This window comes from Colias croceus, chromosome 19, assembly GCF_905220415.1.
Source record: "Colias croceus chromosome 19, ilColCroc2.1".
Lineage (NCBI taxonomy): Eukaryota > Metazoa > Arthropoda > Insecta > Lepidoptera > Pieridae > Colias > Colias croceus.
The window spans coordinates 162378-178965 of record NC_059555.1 but is presented as its reverse complement, the minus strand read 5'-3'; the positions used below and the strand labels follow the sequence as shown (position 1 = coordinate 178965).

Below are 16588 nucleotides of genomic sequence, written 5' to 3'. Positions count from 1 at the left end.
AATTTCCGGCAAGTGATAATACGTCACTTAGGTTATACCACAGACTAATAATAATATACTACGTATACAGTGTATACAAGTTATACCCATTATTATAATTTAAAAATTTTGTCCATTTGGTTACTATGCTGTATTATTTATACCAAAAAGCATATAAAAAAAACTTCATAGCTTATTCTTCGATTTTTTTTATTTGGCATTTTAATAAATAGTAAAGACAATCATGTACATTCATAGGGTTCATGATAAATAATTTCCATTTTTTTAAGAAATAAAAGAAAACATTTTCGCTCACAACATTTATTCCTAATAATCGTAGTACAATACAATACAAATATCTTATTTAATTTATCACAGAAAAGTGTTTACTCGTTCCTTATTACTAATATTGAAACTTGTAATATAGTACAGAGTTTAAAAGAACAGTGCGTGATTATTAAGATTAAATAAGTAAAATCATGAAAAATATTTAAAGTCTGTATTTCACAAGTTTGTAATAAAACAATAAATTTACAAAACTACCCACTAAAATCTTATAAATTTCCATTTCTATATTTTTTCTTCAATTTGGTCACAGTATCTTATCCTATTACTACTGTAAACACAACAATTTGTTATGAAAAATGGATGGATGAAATTTAGCACAGAGAGGGATCATAGTGTGACATTTATCCGGGTACAATATAGGATAAGGTAAGTTAATTTATGTTGTCGTTTAGACAAAGCCGCGGGAGGAAAGCTAGTTTATTTACAATCGACTCCGTTTAAAGCAACACAAAAAGGAGAAAGTCAATATGATGCTTTCTGTATGGCTGATTAAGCTGCGCGAGCGGCAAGGGGAGGGGAATCTAGTGGGGGGAGGGGAGTTGCGGGGGAGGTGAGGCGCGGGGGGAGGAGAGTTGCGGGGGGGGAGGTGAGGCGCGGGGGGAGGAGAGGTGCTGGGGAGGACGAGGAGAGGCGTGGGGGGGAGAGGTGCGGGGGGATTGGCGGTCTAGCGTCGCTTTCTACGCGATTTGCCCCGCTGAGTATCGGCTGCGGGTGGTGGGGGGGGCAGCGCGACGGTGGCGGCCTGCAGCTCCAGCGGCGACGCGGCCGAGCTGCTCTGCAGCGTGCTGCGCGCCTCCACGAAGAACATCACGTCGCGCAGCTGCTCCTTCAGCTCCGTCACCTGCACAATAGGGCTCCGTTATATTCGAGATGTCAACGTATTGTGCGTTTTTGAGATGGGGGGTGACAAAAAAATCTTTATTTTAATTACGAAATCGCCACAAATACACTGTTGTGTATAGTGCCGCTAGCTTGGTAATACATAGAAATTCGCGCTCACCTCGCTACGAAAAGATTTCTCCTGCGCCTGCCACTGCGCCTGCCGCTCGGCCAGCGCCGCCGTCAGCGACCGCTCCTCCGACAGATCGTTCTGCAGCTTTGATACTCTGCAATCATTTAAATTTTATCAACACCCACAAATGACAAATACATATTTAATTAATTTTTAAAAATTCTGAAATATTTCACATCAACAAAGTCTAGAAGAAGTGTTTGTTGTGACATATCTTAAGCATGTTTGACAGAACGAGACAAGTGAGTGTGCAATTCAATTTTCAATTTAAAAAAATTATGAAATGTTTTTATTTTTTTATTAAAGACCCTAAAATGAGCTATAATTCTTCTATTTACAATATCACAAAATTCTTCATAGATTTTAGGACATTTGATGCAATGCCAAATATCCCTACACTTTGTAGATGTATGTATTTCGAAAGATTATAGGATGCACAAAAGACAATGAGAAAACTTCGGAGTCCAATAGAAGTACATTAAGTATATCAGCGGTGTTGGTGTCACCTGTTAGTGAGCGCGGCCAGCTTGCCGGCGAGCGCCTTGCCGTCTGCGCGCGCGGCGGCGAGCTGGCGCCGCAGCCCCGCCGCCGCCCCCTCCGCGGCCGCAGCTCGCGCCCGCAGCGCCTCCGCCTCGCCCGCCCGCTCCTGCTCCAGCCTGCGCGATACACACGTTATTCATTTACTATTTAACTTCATATGGCCCGTACTTTTAAGATATTTCATTATTTTATTTTTGTTTACCTTTCATTTCTACAATTTATTTATAGATTTCCCGAGGAGGCTAATTTAAAATAGAAAGGGATAAATGTAACGGGACGAGTTAACTGGATGTCGACAGCATTAAGCAGTCTTACGAAGGCCACCGATACAACAGACCTTCGGCAGTTCCAAGATTTAAAATAATTGCATATTTTCCGTTTGTATTTTGTAAATATATATATTTTATACTATTCTATTACGTTTTTTATTTAATAATAATAATATGGAAAGACGTACTTACGTAAGAAAAGAAAAAAAAACACGAAAAAATTTAAATAAATACACAACAATAATTGCCAAAAATTATTCTTAAAATTATCTTCGTTTAGTCATTTGTGTCGCAAGTTGTAAAAAATGCGTTCTCACTCAACATAAAACCGCGGCACACGACCCCGGCCTTGGTCTTCCGTGGGCCCTCCAGAGTTTGACACGGGCGAGACGAGCCTATCAGTATTAAATCAACAACTACATATTTTCTATTTGTGAATTATCGATAACAAGGCTGATACGGAACATCACTTAGGGCACAGCATCAGATTAATGTCATTAATGTAGAGTGACACAAATTTCAACCTTATTTCTATGTATTGAGGTTCAAAGTTATATCTATCGAAAATTATTAACGCCCTCCGTTGTTGAATAGCCGAATTTTTTACAATTTGGAATTTCTGAGCAAAAAGAAACAAAACAGCTCATATACGGATGTTATACCACACCCCGGACACTCCATACAAAATTTTCGTTTTAACAGTCACACTGTAGAGACTGCAAATGTGTGTGTTAACGCTTTATGGTTGGCACATTTTTGACTAGCGTAAAAAAAAATTCGCGTTTTTCTGATGAAGTACATCCGTAAACAGCACAATATCTAACCATTTTCTACGAAAAACGATAATCACAAATCCAAAATAATAAAATTACTTTAAGTCAATTTGATTAATGTTGTCAATCTTCGATGCGTATCGTTCCTGTAGAAAAATATGGACCATTTTATGTCTGATCGTGCGGGGTGAGGTAAGTGTTTAATTTTGGCGGGAGGCGGAGAGTGTCCGTTCTGTAGCGTTTAGCTACTATTATGTATTCTGTGGTTATACTAAAATAAACCGTTAAATCGTGCGTTAGGGTACATATTGAAATGCTGAATTTATTACCTATACAGTATAGGTACTCGGATTTTTAATTATAGTCCGTTCGCGTTAAGAAAATAGTGAGTCATCAGTGCAACTACAGGATGAGGGTGTATTCACAGTGGAGAAAAAGTACAAACATTTTTTTAAACATTAAATTATTATTAATGGAAAAAAAATGTCTTAAAATTACTTAAATCACTATTCAGTATCGCTAGATTCTTCAGTTACATTTATTATTAAAGAATTTTTTACCGCATGCACTTGCTGTTTTTATGACTATGCTCTCCACAGTTGCATTTAAATCACACAATTTAAAGAGTACTTTATTATGATTTACATAATTTACAATGTTTATAAGTATATAAACATTGTAAATTATGCGTCTCTCTCCGCTATGGATTATTGATCCACTTTTATTCTTTCGAATTGGTGAAGTATTCATTTTCAAAATTTATTGTTGATCGAGTCATGCAAAATACACAGCCGTTTTGCTCGAAGGTCAGATTTCAACTTGTCACTGTGAACTCGACTTTCTAATTTGGGGCGTGGCCAGGCCGGCGGACAACGATGACTCACTATTTTCTTAACGCGAACGGACTATAGACAAAGTAAACTGACAGCAGCTAGTGTCAATTTGTAAAATAATGTTGCCATATTTAAAGTAATAGTGAGGAATTCAGTTCTCATTCAATCAGATGAATGAACAATGAGTGTGAATAGTTCATCATTTCAAACTATAAATTAACATTATTTCTAATTATAATACATATATAAATATTACATATATATAAAGCTACACTACCACTCACTCACTCACTGACTGACTGACATCGCTTTTCTCGGAAACTACGTGGAAAGTGGGGGGGATAATGACGTGATCGTGTAGAGGTGCGCCGAGTGACCAGAGGAAAAATATAGCGATCTCGATCATCTTCGAAAACCAAGTGGACCCCTGGAGGTGCGCAAAAACGGTGCCACCTGGAGGGGGGGTGTCTGAACAAAAAATGCTCAGAACTGGTGGCGATTACCAGGGGAGGTGGAAAAATGGGGATTTTCGCGAAAACAAGATGGCCGCCGTACTTTGCCAAAATCGCCGTTTATGAATCCTTACGTCTCAAATTTGGCTCACGTGCTCTGTTCGAGCCGGTGAATCGATCGGTGCCCCGTTCGAGTGGCTCCGGGCCCCAGTTTCCGACTTTCATACATTGGAAAATCCAACGGCCCGCGGAAACGGTGCGAGTTGGGTGGGGGGTCCCGGAACTAAAAATGATCACCACCCTGGGACGCTACCAGGGAGCCATAGTGGGACGCTCGATTTTGGAATTTTTCCATTTTTGGCGCAAACATAAAAACGTAAATTTAGACGAGGTGGTGCAATGGAGAAATACACCAATGACGCATTCGTACTCGCCCAGCTCCCAGGATATCCAGAAAAATCCGAAATCTTAAACTTTCCCTCATCTCTCGAAGACGGTCAACGGCCCGCGCAAACGGTAGCAGCTACATCTGGGGTGCTCAAACTAAACTTGTAGTAGACCTCGAGCAATTACCACAGATAGTGAAAAAAATTCAAAATGGCGGAAAAAATTGCCACCGCCATACAAATTCTAAAATGGCCATCTCTGGTCCGATCGCGCTGAAACTTGGCACAGGGGCTTTAGTCGAGCCGCACATTGAGATGGCATACTCATAATCGAGTTTCCATCGCTGGTTTCCGAGTTTCATACAACGCAAAATTCGACGGCTCTCTGAAACGGCACTAGATAGCCGGGGGGTGTAGAACTAAAAATTGATCAGGAAGATGGGGCGCTCCCAGGGCAATCGAGAAATTTCAAATTGGACGCCATTTTTTTTCAAAAAATGGCCAATTTTTCAAAGCAAGATGGTGGCGCCGTTTCCGTCACGATCAGTCTGAAAATTGACTTCTGTGCTCTGATTGGTCAGATTTACAAAACTGCATACTCAGAATTTCTCTCCGACCCCCGGTTTCCATTTTCCATACATCAGGAAATTCAACGGCTCTCTGAACTGGTGGCACTTAGGTTGGGGTCACCAAGGTAAAAAATGTTTAAAAACTTGGTCCGCTTCCAGGCACATAAAAATTTTTGCTAAAAAGCGAAATTTTTTTTTTTCGAAAATTTTGTATGGAAATTTCCATAGTAGGATTGGTAATTGAATAGCATCGGCAAAAGACGGCACCGCGGGCTGCTTGCTGCCCGCGCACCGCGCAACTTCGAGGGTTGACAGCCTCCCGGAGAAGAAAATATTTATTAACTTTTGAACTACCGCACGAGCCAAGCGAGCGAAGCGAGCGAGTCACGGCAGCAGCCAGCGTAAATATTCAAATAGGTAGCGAGGAGCGAAGCGACGAGCGTGTTAGGTTAACTTTTGAACTACTTACCGCACGAGCCAAGCGAGCGAAGCGAGCGAGTCGCGTCAACAGCCGGCCTAAATATTCAAATAGGTAGCGAGGAGCGAAGCGACGAGCGTGTTAGGTTAACTCTTGAACAGTTTATTATGAAAAGTCACTGCCCGCTATCGATAAGACGTTTCAAAAATTTTACCAATATTTGAATAAGTAATATATAAGCAGTTTAGGTAGCGAGCAGCGAAGCGACGAGCGTGTAAGGTTAACTTTTGAACTACCACACGAGCCATGCGAGCGAAGCGAGCGAGTCACGACAGCGGCCGGCCTAAATATTCAAATAGGTAGCGAGGAGCGAAGCGACGAGCGTGTTAGGTTAACTTTTGAACTACCTATCGCACGAGCCAAGCGAGCGAAGCGAGCGAGTCGCGGCAGCGGCCGGCCTAAATATTCAAATAGGTAGCGAGGAGCGAAGCGACGAGCGTGTTAGGTTAACTTTTGAACTACCTATCGCACGAGCCAAGCGAGCGAAGCGAGCGAGTCGCGGCAGCGGCCGGCCTAAATATTCAAATAGGTAGCGAGGAGCGAAGCGACGAGCGTGTTAAGTAAACTCTTGAACAGAAGCGTTTTTAGGGCGATTCCCACTCAAACAAAAAAACTACGTAGGTTAAAAACTATTAAAACTACGTTGAAAAAACCGACTTCAAAAACGGAAAAGTAGGTTCTTATTTTTAGTGCCGAAAGCATAATGAATTTGATTTTAAACGAAGCTACTAAAAAGACTGAAGTTTTCAATACGTAATAATATATACATCTTCACACATTTATTGAGTGAATGAGCCAATCGTTTACGCTTTATAAGCGTAGGACTTACACCAAGAGTAGTGTAGTTTTTGTATCGAAAATAGCCAATTTTTTGTTTTGCGAATAATGTAATTGAATTGCAAGTAGGTAGTTCTTGTATCGAAATAATCGTAGTTCTTGTATCAAAAAATAGCGTACTTTAATAAGTGCTTAGTGCTTGGCACCGACTTCAAACCTATATAGTGAATAACATAACTAAATAATATGTAGTAATTAATTATTTTTTACTTTTCCGTTTTTATGAAGTCGGTTTTTTTAAAGTAGTTATTTTTATAGTGTAACGATATCTTATTCGATACACCCTTTGACTGTAGTCCTATGGCTTTCACTTAGATATTTTTAGTGCCGAAAGCATAATGAATTTGATTTTAAACGACGCTACTAAAAAGACTTCAAGTTTTCATTATGTTTTATACATCTTCACACATTTATTGTCTTGAACAGTTTATTATGAAAAGTCACCGCTATTGATTAGACACATAAAATAAATGAAATTCGGGATCACGTTTCAAAAATTTAACCAATATTTAATAAGTAATTTATAAGCAGTTTCGACTGACTGTAGAATCGCTGTTAGCAGATGTAACAAATGGACAGGAAATTCGAATGCATTTTCAAATGACTGAAGATTTCTGCCCTGGGATGAGCCGCGAGCTGCTTGCAGCTCGCGCACCATGCACCCACGAAGGTGAACCGCCCCCCGGAATAGAAAATATTTGAATTTGAAATTTATAAGCACTTCCGATTGACTGTGGAATCGCTGTTGCTGGAATTTTAATGCATTTTCAAATGACTGAAGATTTCTGCCCTGGGATGCTTCGCGGGGTGCTTGCAGCCCGCGCACTACGCTCTCTCGAAGGTGGACAGCCTCCCGGAGTGGAAAATACTTGAATGGGGAATTTATAAGCATTACCGACTGACTGTGGAATCGCTGTTAGCAGAAAATTACAAATGGACTGGGAATTCTAACACATTTTCTAATGACTGCCCTATTGATTCAACCCAGGGGCAAAAGGGGCTCGCGGGCTGCTTGCAGCCCGCGCACAACGCACCAGCTAGTATAATTATATAAAGCTATATAAGATATAAGTTACAAGTAGAATGTAATTATAATCATTTTTTTATTTTTATTTTTACGATGTTTACGTTACTGATTTTGTAATTTTTTCGTTAATTGTAACTAATTACATTGTGTTTGTTGTCATTGTTTTGTATATTTGGTGTTATATTGTTACACACTAAATATTCATTAGAAGATCGATTCAATTTCATTCATTCCCGATTTTCTATCATTCACTTTGTGAAAATGCTATTTTTATTTCATCAAAAACTGACAACACTGTAAACGTCAGTTTATATTGTCTAATTAAAAATCCGAGTATAAGTCTGTATTTTACTCAAGTTAAGCTGTTCAATAAAAGACATAATTTACCTGTAGTGTACTGTTTAGCTATCGGTTTAAATGCGTGGGTTTGGCCGTTGGCGACAGTGGTTTTCATACTAAATATGACATTATAGCGCTTCTATTTGTTTTTACTGTTCTGTGGTCTAACTTCAATAAATATACAGGAGACATTACATGCGTATCTATCTACGGCTGAATGAAAGCATAAATTTACTCTCCTAAAAAGTTCGCTTCTAACACGATACAAGACCGTAATATCCACCCGGCACAAAATTAATATGCTTATGAAACTGCAACAAATGCAGCCGTTCATCTGTTCGAAGGGCTTGGAAGTTGGTATGAAAGTTTGTGTAAATTTGTATTTCGAGACACAGTCCGTAACGATATATTGTGTTGTGTCATGTAGCGTGGTGCGGTGTGATGTGTTGTGTCGTGTCGTGTATATATTGTGTGGTGTCGTGTCGTGTTATGTAGCGTGGTTCTGTGTAATATATTGTGTTGTGTCGTGTCGTGTTATGTACCGTGGTTTGTGTAATATATTGTGTTGTGTCGTGTCGTGTTATGTAGCGTGGTTTGTGTAATATATTGTGTTGTGTCGTGTCGTGTCATGTGACGTGGTTCTGTGTAATATATTGTGTTGTGTCGTGTCGTGTCATGTGACGTGGTTCTGTGTAATATATTGTGTTGTGTCGTGTCGTGTTATGTAGCGTGGTTCTGTGTAATATATTGTGTTGTGTCGTGTCGTGTCATGTGACGTGGTGTAGCGTGTAGCGCTCACTTGGCCAGGCGCTCCTCGTAGTGGCGGCGCTGCGTGTCGAGGTGGTGGGTGAGCAGGTAGGTGAGCTCGAGCTTGTCGCTGCAGGCGGGCTCGGGGTCGGCGGCCGCGCCCTCCGCCGCCACCAGCTTGCCGTCCGCCTTGTTCTGCACCAAGCGGTGCACGAAGTTGTCGCCTGCCAACAACAATACTGTGATGTAGCCTGTAGGCGGACACTAAGAAGATTTTGATAAATTCTATCTTGGGGGTGATACCAATCGAATTGAATTGTGAAATAATAGCTTTAAAATATTCTCTTTTACACTTGAGTACATTGTTAACTTTAGATTAAAGAATGTGCTGGAAGTTGATGTAATAAAAATCACTTTTTCAGAGCAAAATAATTCTATTGTTTTTCTGTTCACCAATACTTAATTATACAAAAAGAACATTATAAATATATAAAGAGCTAAATAAATATAAATAAATTTTAGAAAGAAGCAGGAAAGATACCTGCATAATCCCAAACTCGATTTGAGCCCAACTGCAGCGCGTAAGTGTGATTGGACTGCATAAAATGTTTAGCGGCGTGACCTTTTTCATATCTGAAATAATTTATCAAATACATTATGTAAGAAATAGAAGATTTAGTGATGTTAATATAATAGATAGAGCAAAGAAAGAGATAGTTGATAATAATGTTAACATCTCGAATTGGAATATGGACACATGTGTCTCACCGGCCGCAGCCGACGTGCCCGCAGATGAGGCAGATCCACAGCGTGCCGGCCTCCGCCTCCAGCAGCCCCTCCGCCACGCCGCACGCGCTGTCCCGCGGCGCCTCCGCCTCGCCCGCACCGCTCGTCTCTAAGCACACGTCACTTTCATCAACCAACACAATTATCACCGTGACATCAGCTATTCTATACATATAATTTAACTTGTAGGAAAGTCAAAACTGTACATTGAATATTTTTTTTAAAGAATACTTGGGGCATGATCTACAATAGATAGGTACCGAAGGCAAAAACTTAGTATGAGAATTTTTGTCCGTTTGTCGCTTAGTCTGTATGTATGTCCGGGCTAATCTCAAGAAGTACTGCATGGATTTACTTCAAATTTGGTACAGAGGTAGTTTGAGACCTGAGGATTGAGGAAGGATAGGGAAGGGAACACGAAGGAAGGAAGGGAAGGACCCCCCACTCACCGAGCGGTCGCACGTCGCACTGCAGGCAGCGCGCCGAGTCGCGCGGCTCGGGGGTCTGCGCGCAGCGGCACACGGGGCAGCGCGCGTCCCGCCAGCCCATCAGGCACTCCGCGTGGAACGAGTGCGCGCACTGCACGCTCAGCACGCCCGCCACGCTCTCGTCCATACGCTCTGCCAACACCAAACGAAATTATTTATAGCAGATATCACACATGACAACACAAAATAAAATTCATAAAACTGAACAAACATGACATTTCACACACAACACTACAGACACACGACACTACATTAGAGTCAAGTTAAAAATATTCAATGATCATACCCAAACACACAGGACAGGTGGGCAGCTCAGTGTGCGAGGGAGGCGCGGCACCGTCCCGCGCGTACTCGACGCGCGACACCCACGCCGTATGACACAGCGCCGCTGGCTCCAGGCTGCTGTACGGCACTCCATCAAATGCAGAATGAAATTCACGGGCTGCTGCACTTGTACGGAAACTGAAATATTCATTTCATACAATCAAGGGCACAAGTTTAACAAAAAAATTTGAAATAAAAAACTTATGCTAATAAAAATTATAACAATAATATCTAAGTTAAATTATTACCCCACCTAATTTTTCCAAATGTCTGTGGTTTACATAATTACATACTTATATACTTACGTGAGTAATGCCATGTAGTGATCTGGCGAGCCATCACGCAGGACCCTCACATGTGCTATATCCTGCTGGCACGCAGCTGCAAAGGCCAATAGATCAGGGGCTCCCAGAGCACCAGGTACTGATAACAAACATAGTGTCTTTGCTTCTTCTGCCTCCTTCAGCTCACTGTAAGAATTCACACTCAATTATACCATTATTAATTATGCACTTTTTTATGACACTCAACCATTTAGTATAATAGTATTATGCATATATATAAGCAAATGCATATTCTTATAATAATAATATCCTAATAAGAAGGCTGGCATCAGAATTTATCTTACTTTTCTTTGTACAAATGAAGGACACCTTTGGTGACCTCTATCAAAGGATTGCCACAAAAGAAGCTAATGGTGTCATCGTCATCTGATGTGCTTCCTTCCGGTGGCGAGCGCCGCGAGCTGGTCGGCAATATCCCCGACACTGCGTTGGGACCGTTGAGAACACTCGCATATGTCTCCACTGTTATTGTTTTTGACTCGCGTGCACCTCGATCCTTCTTTTTTTGCTCAGTTGCAGTTTCTGTAATTGTAATTCACGATATTATTTTATATATTCAAACCAATTTACTTACGAGTTTTGTGTTCAATCGATACAATAATTACCTTTTTCAGTAGGATTTCCATCCATTTCAGGAAGATCTTCGTCTATTTCGATCCGCAATACGCACAAAGACACAGACATTTACAAATCTTACTTTATGTTTACATTAATACCATATTAGAATAGAAAATTCACAAATCTTTAACTGTTTTAAAACTTTGTATCCGATGTACCTATCCGATATTTTTCCATACGGAATTTACCTTTATTTATTTTAGGAAATTTATTGGTAGATAAGTAGGTAGTATGAATAGTTTACTAACACAAAAGATGACACGGCAATTGACATATTTGACAGATCAAAGAATGAAAAATCACAGGCATAAAATGTCACTTGCCTTCAACACAGTGCCATTAAATATAACATTTTCAATTTCTATGGGTAAAAATTCAAAATTTTCACTTCAAGAATTAATCAAATGAATCAATTGTATGAAATTTAATAAAAATTATATTTACTCCTTACGTTTCGAATAATTAGAAAATATTATGTGTATTAATAATACACTACTATCCCGCATATACTATTTGTGGTCATCAAGTGAAACACTCTCCAGACGATGTTCCAAAAAAAAAGGAAAAATATTCAATATGGCTACATGTACGACGTGAGCTGTCAGCTGTACTGTGGTGTCTGGTGTAGTTTTTGTTTCCTTGTATTTTTTGTTTTTAAAGGAATAATGTGATTTTAAATACTTACGTGAATATGGGTGCTAAAGACTCTAAACCTAGTTTTATATCTTACGAAGACGCGGTAAAAAGAGGTACCTACAAGAAAGATTACTAATCCGTCATTATTATGTGAATAATATAAATACGTAAATTATTGTGATGTCGTTGTGTTAAATTGCAGTGTCTGATAGTGAATTGAGGCGTTTACGAGAAGCTTTCAAGAGATGTGCTGGTGTGAACGGTACGGTGCTGAGCTTGGACGCATTCGTCCACGAAGTCCTCTGCGACGGAGTTCCGTACGAAGTAGCAGAGTGGCTGTATCAGGCTTGCGGGGGAACCAAACGAGGGATTGCATTCAAGGAATTGCTTTGCGGTATCGTCGTCCTCACTAAAGGAAACTTAGAAGAAAAAATCAAGTAAGAATTGTTATTGAAATTTTTTATACATTAATGGTAACACAATATTACAATATTAATTTGAAGCTTTTCCAGAAGTTATTCAATTTATTGAGTAACATCTATTTGAAATTTACTTCTTTCTCTAGGTTCTTATGGACTCTATATGTGAATAATCAAAGTGACAATGGTACATACATATATAAGAAAGATTTTGCAAGAGCATTGAATTTAGAAAATACATCACTGCCTGTAACTGAAACACCGAGGACTGGGGAAATATTAACAAGTCTATTTGGTGCCGGGGAGAGGGTCACATTTGAACAGTTCCGCTCCTGGCTGCTCATTCACAAAGATGCCACAATTCTATCCAAGTGGTTGCTGTACAATAGAAAGAGCCATGCTCATGACTTGGAGACTCCAACTTTTTACCAAAGTTTAGCTGGTGTCACACATTTAGAGGAAAGAGTGAGTAGTGTTTGTTTAACTATATTTGTACTTGTTTAGTTAAATTATGTTTATATTTTATCTTATCTTTAGGCTCAGAAGTTACTTCACATAAAAGAAATAACATTGCGATTTTCTTTTAAAGTTATCTTATTAAATTAACATTTAAAAATTTTATAAATGCATAGGTACATTATGCCAATGTTAACAGCCATTATAGATAAAGTGCACATACAACAATATATATGCAGAATTGTTATTACATCGTCATGGATATGATTATTGTGTACATTCTCATTTTAATATCAAGAGTATAAATTATCTTGGTGCATTGTTATTTTTATGTGCCTCTATTTATAGATTGATTTGATAATAATTTCATAAAAAAAAAACTTGTGAGTTATGGAAAGATAATTTGTTTTCTATTTTTTGTTGTACTTACACACACGGGCTATGTTTGGAATATAATTGTATTTATTTTATGTTTTGCTAAATACTTTGAAGTATGTACAATGTACATTGTATAGCAATAAGCAATATAAGTGTGGAAATTTGACAATATTTTTAATATTATTCGCTCAAAGGTATATGATTACAAACATTGTAATCATAATGTGCAATAAATTAAATACCTTGTTTTCAAAGTTAATTTTCTGGGAAATCTTTTGCCAAATAATAATCTAATTGGCTCAGTTAGTTTCTAGTTTTATTTTATAAAAACAACAAGCTATTTTCATATCAATGTATTAATAATAATAAATTGGACTATTACATGTTTTCTAATCTTATCTTTTTCCAAGTGAAAAGGTACTTACCAAATATTCATTCTTGTTGTTTTTTTAATATAATGTGAAAATGGCTTAATTCTCACAATCAGTAACAAACAATTTAGTTTGTAGTAATATTATTTATAATCCAATAAGAATGGCTACGAATAACTGCTTGCAATTTATGTGGAACTTAAGAAATGTCTGTCAACAAGATAAAAATATTTAAGTAGTTTGAGTTATCATTTTATTTTTATATTAACTATTCTATCATTCTCTATCATTCACTCCCATTTTTTTTACTGAATTTAAATACAAATTGAATTTTAAAGGTAAATTTATTTAGTTATGGTTATAATTATAACAACATAATATATAAATTACGAGAAATTTGTAAATTTTAATGTGTCAGCAGTGTTTAGCGAACAAACATCCATCCATCCTAACAAAATGATGTTCATAGCATTGGTAAAATTTCGTTGATTCCAGTATGTTAACACGTAATATTCCATTGTAGGATATAATAGAGCTAGAGAAATGTTTCTGGTCGCTGCGCAACGGCACGCCAACGGGCGAGTTGGACGCGTGCAGCGTGCGCTCTCTGCTCGCGCCGCCGCTACCGCGCGCGGCCGTCGCCGGCGTGTTCCTGGCATTCGATGAGAACAGAGACGGACACATTGACTTCAAGGAGCTGTGCTGTGGGCTCAGCGCCGCGTGCAGGGGCCCGCGCACCGAGCGGCTCAAATGTGAGTAACACAAGAATATACAGGGTCGAAATTGCCAGAATTATTTCGAGAAAAGGATGGTATTGCTTTTTTCTCGACTTGGCGGGCGGACTGTCGTATTCCCAGAAATGGAACACACATATTCAATAAACTTATACATGAATATGTGTGTTCCATTTCTGACTTACTTTCTTTCTGAGTATACACAGATTGTGTATAAATTGATTATTAAGAGTATTTAAATTATATACTATTAATTTTATAAAATTAAGCACATTTGAAAATTATCAGTAAATATATACGAGTCTAATAAGTCACTTAGAAGGTTATATTGAACAAAAAATATTCCACGATCATAATGCAAATAATATGTAGTTTTTTTCTTCGCATGACAATAATATTGTTTAATAGTGTAATAAACATGTTTATGAGTACACAGTCATGACCTGCTAACTTAACTTGCAACTTGTTTAAGTTAGTACATCGTAATTATACGTTAATGTTGTGAGTGGTTATAGACATTTGCATTAATATAACCAAGTGCTAAGTATTTTGCTGATATGAATCAATTCATAGGTAATTAAAGTCGCCATAGATAAGCTCATTAAATTCTTAGGACCGACGATAGTTAAGAGCACTGAGCAATAGTCCGCTATGATTATAAGGTCACGTCTTGACGAGTTCTAAATTTTGAGCTACATAAAATATGTAATATAATAAGTAAACCTACTTATAGAAACGTAGGTTAATATATTCATTATCTTAAACAATGCTCGTCTGAAATAAAAAAGTACAACATCACTACAACACATAAAACACTTTTTCTGTCCCTATGTACCTTTGTATGTTTAAATATTAAAAACAACGCAACGGATTTTGATGCGGTTTTTTTAATAGATAGAGCGATTCAAGAGGAAGGTTTTTGTATATAATTTATTAGGTTTTAGACAAAGCGGGCCATGCCGCGGGCGGTAAACTAGTTAATAATATACGCGAGATTCGCATTTTTGTACTTAATTTTATGAAAACACAAGTGGTGGTCCGATTGCTTGACTGTACCTTGTTATCAATAAAAAGAGACCATATATTATTACAAAATTTATTATAGTTATCTGTCGGTGTGTGGGAAAATCGAACTCACCTTGACCATGTGACCGTCCCCAAATGTAACCGAAATCGATTCTCTATTATGTACAATTTACTATACCCGGCGCGGCCTAAGATGATCCCTATGACACTGACAGTTATTCTCAAGAGACAAACTTGTAATGGCGTCACCATTAAATTAGAAACGTATTGGAGGCATCTAAAAATGGCATTTATTAATTTTTACGTAGCTTTATGCTATTACAATGATATTCCGTTGGCATTATAACAATTCTTAACATTTACGAGAAATTATATCAATCTGACTTTACGTTTACGTCCTTCAAAACTTACATCGTTGGCATTTATCGACTAGTGCGGAAAGTATCGATAAACAAATTTCGATAATGGAAACGAGTTCACATTTTTTCCATGCTTAAGCTGTAGTTCATTCACTATTGAATGGAACAGAAGATCGCAGCATAATTAATTAATTAATTTCCGTTCGCGTTAATTTACTTACCTATGATAATATAAGTTTTAGAAAAATTAAATGGGGGATTCCATTTTCATGATAAAATAATATACACTGTGTTAAACGGGTTAAAAATTACGAGAAAATGATAAGGTGCATTTTTATGTTTTGGAAAACTTTCGTTTTACTTACCGTTTCGTTTACATAATAGACGTTAAAAATTCATTTTATAATATTTGTAAAAACATGTTTACCGACGTGGCTGAATGCAAACCACGCCTTTGCCTATAAAATAGTAAAGTATCGACACGATCCATCATACGAGCAATCACTAAGACGAACTGTCATAGGGATCATCTTAGGCCGTGCCGGGTATATGAGTCGATTTGAATAGGCCGATATACGATAACCACTGTTATATTGTAGTACCTACTTATGCTGTGAATTAAAATAAATACTATAAATCCCTACTATATATATTAATATTATAAATGCGAAAGTAACCCTGTCTGTCTGTTACGCTTTTCCGCTTAAACCTCTCAACCGATTTTGATGAAATTTGGCACAGACAATCTTTAGACCCTGAGAATGAACACAATACCTTTTATTGCGAAATATGTACCACGGGCGAAGCCGGGGCGGACCGCTAGTAACAAATAAAAGCAGAAGCAAGGATATAGGATGATTAATAAACATATTATCATTTCTAAAACTATTACGACATTGGGATAATGTCTGTTTTGTGACTGGTTTAATAAAAATTTTCATCTTTGTCCCTTTATCCGTTTATCTATATTTTTTTAATTAGGGATTTTTGTCCTAAAGGACGATGCCAATCCCATCGTACCTTGTACACATATTTAACACTTACCAAACTATATTAACTA

The 16588-nt window shown here is 38.1% G+C and overlaps 2 protein-coding genes across 2 annotated transcripts in view; one reads left to right on the top strand and one right to left on the bottom strand.

Annotated features, from left to right (window-relative positions):
• Positions 1–284: 284 nt before the first annotated feature.
• LOC123700039 (BRCA1-associated protein) lies at positions 285–11419 on the bottom strand. The gene is made up of 11 exons (XM_045647145.1): positions 11137–11419; positions 10816–11053; positions 10493–10657; positions 10150–10325; positions 9825–9995; positions 9358–9484; positions 9131–9222; positions 8642–8813; positions 1846–1995; positions 1328–1433; positions 285–1168 (listed from the first exon to the last, which is right to left on the bottom strand). Exons 1-11 carry the CDS (start codon positions 11213–11215, stop codon positions 992–994), a joined length of 1653 nt encoding a protein of 550 aa, XP_045503101.1. The 5' UTR covers positions 11216–11419; the 3' UTR covers positions 285–991.
• A 292-nt stretch (positions 11420–11711) lies between these two features.
• The window catches only part of LOC123700040 (ubiquitin carboxyl-terminal hydrolase 32), a 31394-nt gene continuing 26517 nt past the window's right edge, over positions 11712–16588 (top strand). The window contains exons 1-4 of the mRNA XM_045647146.1: positions 11712–11898; positions 11988–12222; positions 12351–12669; positions 13933–14161. Coding sequence (XP_045503102.1) covers positions 11841–11898; positions 11988–12222; positions 12351–12669; positions 13933–14161 — 841 coding nt within the window. The 5' untranslated portion in view covers positions 11712–11840. The remainder of the gene's footprint in view (positions 11899–11987; positions 12223–12350; positions 12670–13932; positions 14162–16588) is intronic.